This window comes from Olea europaea, unplaced genomic scaffold (assembly GCF_002742605.1).
Source record: "Olea europaea var. sylvestris unplaced genomic scaffold, O_europaea_v1 scaffold1004, whole genome shotgun sequence".
Taxonomy (NCBI): Eukaryota; Viridiplantae; Streptophyta; class Magnoliopsida; order Lamiales; family Oleaceae; genus Olea; species Olea europaea.
Genome location: NW_019227357.1, coordinates 152182 through 161863, shown reverse-complemented (window position 1 = coordinate 161863; position 9682 = coordinate 152182). Strand labels below are relative to the sequence as shown.

The following is a 9682-nucleotide window of genomic DNA, read 5'->3' as shown; positions in this document are numbered from 1 at the left end:
CTAGCAACTTTTCATTTATTTTTCCCTCTATTTTTCCTTCTCCCATTCCTTTGCACACTTTCATTTGCAGAAACTATGGAATTCCCAAAAACACATGCAGAAAAGATTATCAGAGGATTGAACTTGTTTCCTGAGCTTGATGTGAACATTGCTGAAGAAGATCCTGCATTTACAGAATCAAAAATAGTCGAGAAAGGTTTACTATTTCCTTGTTTAGGTGATCCAACCTGTGTTCAATACTTGGGACGCACAGCTGGATATTATAGACTTCCTCACACCAAAAGTGCAAGGTATAACTTGTATTTGTTCTTTAGGTTTTGGGAACTTTCCTTGTAGTTTACCTGATTATGTGAACAATTGCATGTCCAATACAGAATTCTTTACATTATTACAGCAAAAAAACAACATAGAATACTTTTGGCATGCACCGACAAGTGAATCCTATTAGTCCAAAAAGCTCCACGAAGAGCAACAAAAGTCGACTTTTAAAATAAAAATACAATTTCGTCATCCCTAATTACATCTTGTCATTCTCAATGATTTCATGAATAATTCCATCCAATTCCTATTCATATTTGCTTTATGAGGGAAATCTCTGTCAAACTGCTTGAAATATTGCTGCAGGATGTTCTATTTTTTCTTTCAATCAAGAAACAATCCGAGTACAGACCCTGTTGTTGTATATATAACTGGAGGACCCGGATGCAGCACATCTTTGGCCCTATTCTATGAAAACGGTCCCTTCCAAATAACAGACAACTTATCTCTTGTATGGAATGATTTTGGTTGGGATAAGGTACTCTCATTTTCCTTAATTCTCATTAAAACTTTTTCATCTAGACTCCAAATGATGTTGTTTTTCAAGAGGAAACATACATCTGCTCTTGCAGTTCTGTACTCCTTTTTTTTTTCCTCCCAGCCTGTTCCTTTTTCTATTTGGGAAGAAAGGATTCATTTGGGCATTTCAGATATTTTCATGAATGATATGCTACGACAGGTCTCAAACATTATATATGTCGACCAACCAACTGGAACAGGATTCAGTTATACTTCTGACGAAGCTGACATACGAACGGATTCTCAGGGTGCTGCCGTAGATTTCTATGACTTCATGCAGGTAAGTTTCTTAGTCTAGTCAGCTACAGGAAACTAGACTTAGATTTTAACTTATTTTCATATAATATGGCCTGTCGTCCAACACCATAAACTAGCTTAGACGGAACTATAATATTCATAAAATGTTAGGCATTTTTCGAAGCGCACCCTCAATATGCAAGGAATGATTTTTACATCATCGGAGAATCATATGCCGGGCACTATATTCCAGCTTTTGCTGATCGTGTACAACGGGGAAACAATAATAAAGAAGGGATTCCTATAAACATGAAAGTAAGCCTTGAATTTCATCTCTATTGTTAACTAGTGTCGTAGTTTTCCTTGTTTAGTTGTGCAACTCACCAATGCTTAAACAGGGATTAGCTATTGGTAGTGGATTGACAGAACCGGAGATCCAGTACAAAGCATATGCTGATTATGCTTTAAGCATGAAATTGATCAACCAATCTGATTATAACAGCCTGGGTCAGTTAGTTCCCCAATGTGTACAGGGAATAAAACTCTGTGGTAATTCTTAGTCCTAAATCCATCCCGTCTAACATTTACTTCTGAATCTACGTCTTCGTGGAAAGTCTGCCTGATTTATATGCACATTGGAGACCCTAACAGTGGCATCCTTCCTTGTGGGACCACGTGACAGACAGGCCGACCTCGGGAAGGCTACTTATAATGTGCTTATAAACCCACACGGCAAACCTTTCACAAGCAGTTCTCACTTGGATTCTGATAAAAAGTTCATTGGCAGGCAATAGTAGTGGTCCGTCATCAGCTTGTACCAAGGCTTTCTATGACTGCACCGACATTTTCAATAGGATAGTTAATATAACTGGCAATACAAATGTAAGAAAAACATATAAATCAGTCTTCTATTTTGACAGAAAATTAAACTTATTGACCGTATGGTTTTGTCGTTTATTGTAGTACTTTGATATTCGAAAAAAGTGTGCGGGTAAGTGCTATGACTTCTCGAAATTGAATAATTTCTTAAATCAAGAGTCAGTTAGACAAGCACTTGGTGTTGGAGACATACAATTTGTTACATGTAAACGTTCTGTGTATGATCCAATGAAACCGGACTGGATGAAGAATTACGAAGTTGTTATTCCTGCACTACTAGAGAATGGAGTCAAGTTACTAGTATACGCTGGGGAATATGATCTTGAATGCAACTGGCTTGGTAAGATTTTCTTTCTTCAACCGAACTTTAGTGAATCTTTTTCTTAACTGAATTCTGACTATGAAAAACGTAGGCAAGGTTTGTAATGTAATTGCTATAACTAAGTTTTAATATTATCAGGAAACGCGAGGTGGGTTGATGCTATGGTATGGTCGGGACAGAAAAACTTTGTATCAGCACCTTCTGTTCCATTTAAGGTGGATGGAGAGGAGGCGGGGTTAACGAAAAGCAGTGGACTTCTCACTTTCCTCAAGGTCTATAATGCCGGTCACTGGATTCCTGCGGATCAACCAAAAGCATCACTAGAAATGATAAAGAGATGGATGCAAGGAATTCCTCTGTGAAGAACAGCTGCACAAACCCCATTATTGTAATGATTTCTTAATAAAAGTTCCCTCAATTCATGTTCATTTACCTATTGAGGGATTGGTCCAGAAAGATCTATTGTTCTTGTTATAGAGCTGACAATGTCCGCTATTGGGCTAGAAAGTTTTGATTAATCACATGATGAAGTCTTCTATTATTTATTCTTAACCTTAAAAACTTTCAAAAAATTGCTTAATCCCTTTTAGTTTGGTATAAAATGTACCAAATCCAAGTGCAACAGCACATAAGCATACCGCAGAAAAAAAAAAAAAAAAAAAACAGGCTAAAAGTTCACTTAGCAGCCTTGAGCGCCTTAATGTTTTCCCAGGTAAAATCTGGATTGTCTCGTCCAAAACGACCGTAACGAGCAGTCTTCTGATACTGATGTTGTCGTCCCTTTTCAGGTCCAGATATATAGCAACCATTCCTGGCCTGAAGTCGAATTTCTCCTTAACATGCTCCTGTACAACCTTAACCCACAATTTCCTTGTTCCATATGTGTAGACGAATACTAACAACGTTTCTGGAAGACCGATTGCACATGATTACTGCATGGCACAACAACGTGCAATCCGAGAGGTTTGAGAATTATATTGTTTCCAAGAGGTTCGGCATTAGCACATTATATTAAACAACAACGTGTACTATTAAAAAGATAGAGATATTTTTATGCTCAGTGCAATCTTAATTGATATTCTAGATTTGTATTGCTTTCTTTTTTTTTTTTTTTTTTTTTAAATGTATTTTTTTTTTTTTTTTTTTTTTTTTTTTTTTTTTTAAATGTATTTTCATAATCTTAGAGATATACCTTGGTTGTAGATACGAATTGGATTAATTTACCTCGAGAGAGAAGATTAGTACTTAATAAATATTGATTGTTAGCATAATTCAAGAATTGATTATAAACGGATTATTAATGATGAAAGAATATTAGCAATCCTGGATTTGGGATCCTAGTGCCTTTCATTGTTTGTATGAACTCCAAGATTTGTTTCCTTTTGAATTTCTTATTTTAGTTGATAATAAGACCAATACAAAATCTCATTTGTGCGTGTTTTCAATTAGAACTAGTTTTAACTACAGTAAAATAAGCAGAGTTATTGTGAGCTCAATACTCTATTCATCACTATAATACTTGTTTACTATCTGTTCACTTGTAGGGATAAAACCAACAATCAGGATTTCAAGAAATGTTTTCATAATGAGTGAATAGTAGTTGTTGTTGTGTGGTTGAACTTAATAATGTGAGGTTGAACTTTATTTATAAATTATAATAAGATTACAATTCTTTTTACAAACAAGCACTAAGGAGGTACCATTAGATCTAGATAATTGGACCAGTACCATTAGAGGTCACCATTCACTAATGATTGTAATGTCTCAATTCTTACATGAAACTATGGCTGTATATGCTTGCAACAAAGCAATATGCAACAAGACAGCCAAGATTTGCGTGAAGAGCTTGAGACGGTCACAAACTAGATCACAAACAAAAGCCAACATGAAATTAAGGTGTTCGACTTGAGATGAAAATGGTGCTGAGCTTGGAAATGATGTACTTTATAATGCGTCTATCTGTAACTAAGCTTGCAAAAATAGATTATAGATGTAATAAACTACAAGAAATTCTAGAAAGTTATAGGTAACAATCGGTAAAGAGGCATCAGTCTGGATCACTTCGTTTGAGGTAAGAAATAAATTCCTTGTAGCTTTTTGAAATAGTAAAGTTATGTAAGATTAGCTATGCTTAGCATTGATATATGTAAAAGTGGTGCAAGCGCTATATATCATTACTTTTATGATAAAGCAATAGATTAAAACATCAACGCTGTTGTTTGATATACATTTAATTTATTAAAAAAGAAAAAAAAGAAGAAGAAGAAGGAAATGAGCATGTGGCCCAGTTTGACCCTCCCACGCAAAAGGCCCATGGCCCATTTAGTAGAATTTTGAAAAGTCGAAAGCAATTTTTGAGATTAAGTTTCTGGACCCATTTGAATAAGTTTTTGAAGGTCTACTTAGAATAACTTCTAGCTTTTTAGAAGAAGTTTCCCTAATGTGACTTTCTCAAAGAATTCTTCTACACAAAACAATAGCGAAAGCCACGTAGGCCGGTGGCAACAACCCATGTGCTTCTCCATGCCCTCAGCCCAACTGGAACATTTTGAACTATGATCTTTGCTCTAGGAAGTACCATATCATCCCTTAAGATATTTGCATCTTCAAGTGGCGAGTTCAAGTCCCAACTCGCCTCTCCCGAACAACCCTTGTTGAGATGAAGATGCATAGCGCCCGTTGAAGCTGATGAACCAAGGTCTTTCAACGAGGCCCAATGCCTTGTCAATATCAAAGAATCCACATATTATGAAGCCAACTATCATATGGAGGGAACAAATTCTATAAGAATTGTCTTATTAGCTCCTAAAAATCAAGGGAAAGTTTTTAGATGATTAAGAAAATCAAAAGGATCAAATCCCACAGAGAAACCAAATCATAGAAGAAATCAATTTGTAGAAGGAAACTTTGCCAAGAAGATTTCTACCAACTAATAAAGCTAGTGATGGCCGCGGGGCGAGTTCAGGACGGGGCACCTCCGCCCCTCCTTAGATGGGGCAGGGCGGTGGCTTGCCCTGTTTATTTATTTTATTTTTTCTCTTCGAAGGGCGGGTTTGGGGCTTGGCTCGCCAACCTGTCGGGATGGGGATTTTTGCCATCCCTAGATAAGGCAACAACACATGGAATCAGGGTTGCAATGTCACCAAATTCCACATGGATTCCTTCCCTATAAATACATATTGACAGGAAAAGGTAAAGGGACTATCATCTTGACACTCTAGCAAAAAAATTCTGCATGCTTGTCTCTTCCACACACATTTCTCGTATATTTTTCTTGTATCGACATTTGACATGACGGTCAAGATGCTAACTATTGATAACTCTTTTCATGTTGTCTTTGCTTTTATCGCTGCTACTGTAGGCCAATTTACATTTTTTTAATTTACTATGTATTTTTTTTTCTATTTTACAATAATTTATGCAAATTAAATAGCAAAATTAAAGACATATTTGGGATTACATGAAATTGATAATAATTTTATTACGAATTTTTGAATCCATTCAATCATTAAAGTTGAAAAATATAAACATTGCACAAGGTTTAACAACACATAGTGAAAGTTACTAAATGTGTAAAACTTGTTAATTTTAGCAACGATCATTACCCGTTATCAAAACTCACATTTAGCATGCAGCAACCATTGCTAAAAAAAGAAAAAAAAGAAAAGGGATTTTAACAATGGTTAGAGAACGTTGCAAAATGATACAATAATAACATTCATTAAAATAGTATTGCAAAATCTCAATTTTATTGGTCAACGGTAGCATACACTTGTTGAATGTTGCAATAGACCCCTTCTAACAATAATCAATTAATGAATGTTGCCTTTACAAAATGCCATTTTTGTTGATGTGAATGAATATATCTTCAAAAGTGCATCTCTAATCCAAGATGTTTAGGACTATGTCTAGCTATCCGGTAAGAAAAATAGACATTGTGAACAGATGTTTATAGATGTCGATACTCTTCTAGATGAAATGACTTAATGAAATTTAATATATCTCTCTTCCTCTCTCTTTCTCTCCCTTGTTTCTTAATTTTTCTTTCTCATCTTTATTTTTTCTCTTAATATTAGAGGTGAATTTGAATTATAGAAAGAATGCAATAAGATTAAGCCCTTGTATGGGCTCCATTTTAATGAGCTTTTAAAGAAAAATGTATTTTGAAATAGTGATTTTTTTAGAGAATGTGTGGTTAAAAAAGAAAGAGAAATTTTGAATTTATGTGTAATATTATTTTATTGAAAAATGCGGGGTTAAAAAAAAGAAAAAAGAAAAAATACATTAAATTTTTAATGGAGCCCAAACAGGGGCCTAATTCAAATTTAATCACCTATTGATTAGGTAGCAAGGCCACATAGATAGAAAGTATTCCTATTTTAGCAACATTATTTAGCACGGAATCTAGGTGATTCTAATGAGAAATTTAATTAAATGAGTTACTCAATTCTAACTTTAGTGATTGGATCCCGTATTATCACTTGAATTGATGTTATATAACCAGTATCGCCAAATAAAATTATTATTTCTATTCACGTGTCACTTAGATAGCAATCTTAATTGATCTTCTAGATTTGTATTGCCTTTATTTTTATTTCTATTGTATTTACATTTTCTTAGAGACATAGTTAGGTCGTAGATAAAAATGGGATTAATTTATCTCGAGAGACAATATTAGTACTTAAGAAATATCGATTGCCAGCATAATCAATAATTGATTATGAACTTTAATTAATGATTAAATAATATTACCAATCCTTGATTTGGGATCCTAGCGCCTTTCGTTGTTTGATAGAACTCCAAAATCTGTTTCCTTTTTAATTGCTTATTTTAGTTTATAATAAGAATAATTCAAATCATATTTGAGCGTTTTCATTTCGGGTTATTTAGAGCTTGAAGTCTAACTTTTTTTTTTGCCCCTCAAGAGGCTGTTTTGTATGATATCTGCTCTTTTTTGCTATGGGACACTAATTGTAAATCATGTAATTTCATTTCCATCGATTGTGTCACCGACTGTATCGCATGTGTCAGTGAGTTAGTACATTGTACGCCTCTTTATATCTCGTCCACGTTTCGTGATGACAGTGGTTGATGCAATTTGAAATTTTTATTTTTAAAAAAAAAAGGACATAGAAGAAAGTAGACAAGATCTAATGTACTAAATATTCCATATCTATTTCCATATTATATCACTCTGGATTACATCAGTATCTCATCTCAATTAGAATTTTGAAATTATTCTCTTCAATATTTTAAACGAAGTAATTTTTATCTTGTTCTTTTCTAGGTAAACGATGAATTTCTCAATCTTTACATTATTAGCTTCTTAATTTCTTAACCAAAAACCAATTATGAAGATTAGATATTAATATTTGACTTTGATTACAAGTTATAATGAGATTAAATTGGCTAAATCTAGATAATTTGACTGGTACCATTAGAGGTCACCATTCACCAATGATTATAATGTCTCAGTTCTTACATGAAACCGTGGAGCTATGTTCTTGCAGTAGGGCAATATGCAACAAGTCAGTCAAGATTTGCTTGAAGAGCTCGACACGATCACAAACAAAATTCGATACAAAATTAAGGTGTTTATCTTAAGACAAAAAATGGTGCCAAGCTTGGAAATGATGCACTTTATAATGCATCCCTCAATAATTTGAGAACTTGCAAAACTAGACCTTAAACGTAATAAACTATAATAGCTACAAGGAATTTATGAAAGGTAATTAGCATAAAACATCCATACTTTTCAATATTATTGTGCAAAATATCTCTATCTTTCATTTTTTTAGCATTTTACTCATACTTTTGCCTTTCGTTGCGGAAATCATCATTTTCATCAAATTTCTCAACAGAAAAAATGTGAAATGACAAAATACCCTCCTATTTAAGCAAAACAAAAAAAGAAAAAAAATTAAAGAACAAATTGCAATTAAACTCCCAAACTTTCTAAAAAATGCAAACGAATCTAAATAAATTATTAAATGGGTAATTAGTAGAAAACGTTGCTATCTTTCAATATTATTGTGCAAAATCTCCATGCCTTTTATTTTTTGACATTTTCACCCTTATTTTCACATTTCATTGAAAAATCATCATTTTTATACATCTTCTCAATTAAAAGTCGTAAAATGACAAATATACCATCATCTTTAAATAAAACAAAAATAAATAAAAGAAAAATAAAGAACAAATTGCAACTATAATCCCAAATATTTCAAAAAAGTGCAAATAAATAGTTGCAATTTGTTCTTTATTTTTGTTTTATTCAAATAAAATGGTCTATTCATCATCTTATAGTTTTTAATTGAGAAAATGAATGAAAATGATGATTTTCATAATGAAACGTGAAAATAAGGGTGAAAGTCCCAAAAAATAAAATGTATGGATGTTTTGAGCAATAGTATTGAAATGTAAGGATGTTTTGTGCTAATTACTCTTTTAATAATTTATTTGGACTCATCTGTATTTTTTTAGAAGTTTGGGAGTGTGACTGCAAATTTTCTTTAATTTGTTCCTTTTTTTGTTTTATTTAAACAAGAGGCTATATGTGTCATTTTATATTTTTTATTATGAAATTGGAAGAAAATGATGATTTTCGTAGTAAAATGTGAAAATAAGAGTGAAAATGCCAAAAGATGAAAGATACAAACGTTTTACACAATAATATTGAAAGGTAGGGACATTTTATGTTAATTACCCAATTTAAGAAAGGTATTAGTAACAATATGTACCAAGGATTGAACCTTTCGATCATTTCTTTTGAGGTAAGATCTACAGCTTTTTGAAATAATAATGTTCTACCAAAAGTGGTGCTTAGCACCGATGTATGTAAAAGTGGTGCTAGCACCATATAGCATTACTCGCTCTGAAATGGTAAATTACTTTCTTATAAAGCTATAAATTACAACATCAACGCCTATTTTTTGACAATATACATTTAGTTTATTAAAAAGTGAAAAGAAAAATGGAAATAAGCACGTGGCCGATAGCCAATTAGAAAAATGGCATCCAACGAAACACCAACTTATGGTTTATCAATTGTGGCACAAATATTGTTCACGCGGAGGAGAGGAGAGGCAATGTGGCTATTGCAAGGGAAATTTTTGAGAGGTAAATGTCAAAGCACCTGACCAGAAAGGTTGGCTTTTGTATGTGAAGCTTGGGTACAATTAGGTCGAGAGGATGAGAGGGATTTCTGAACAATTTGTGGACTATCATCCAAAGTTTGCGCCTTGATTATGTATGTGAAGTTTCAAATGAAAAATGGAGAAATAGCGACAAATTTTCCTTTGCTAAGATTTGGTTGATCAAAGTTTGCGCCTAGATTATGTATGTGAAGTTTCAAAGTTTGCGCCTAGATTAAGTTCGTTCTCTACCACTTGGCCTATCAGAAATGCT

General features: G+C 33.3%; 1 protein-coding gene across 1 annotated transcript; it reads left to right on the top strand.

Annotated features, from left to right (window-relative positions):
* The first annotated feature begins 625 nt into the window (after positions 1-625).
* On the top strand, positions 626-2749 carry LOC111372501 (serine carboxypeptidase-like 48). Its single transcript, XM_022994850.1, has 7 exons — positions 626-796; positions 998-1117; positions 1246-1389; positions 1473-1623; positions 1862-1956; positions 2038-2293; positions 2414-2749. The coding sequence occupies exons 1-7, from the start codon at positions 626-628 to the stop codon at positions 2635-2637; spliced, it is 1161 nt and encodes a 386-aa protein (XP_022850618.1). The 3' UTR covers positions 2638-2749.
* The last annotated feature ends 6933 nt before the right edge of the window (positions 2750-9682 follow it).

Excerpts from the sequence above, each read along its gene's own strand:
- LOC111372501 (XM_022994850.1), top strand. The coding sequence starts at position 626 with ATGTTCTATTTTTTCTTTCAATCAAGAAACAATCCGAGTACAGACCCT. Across the intron at positions 797-997 it reads ATGATTTTGGTTGGGATAAG|GTCTCAAACATTATATATGT; the intron begins GTACTCTCATTT and ends ATGCTACGACAG. Across the intron at positions 1,390-1,472 it reads GGATTCCTATAAACATGAAA|GGATTAGCTATTGGTAGTGG; the intron begins GTAAGCCTTGAA and ends ATGCTTAAACAG.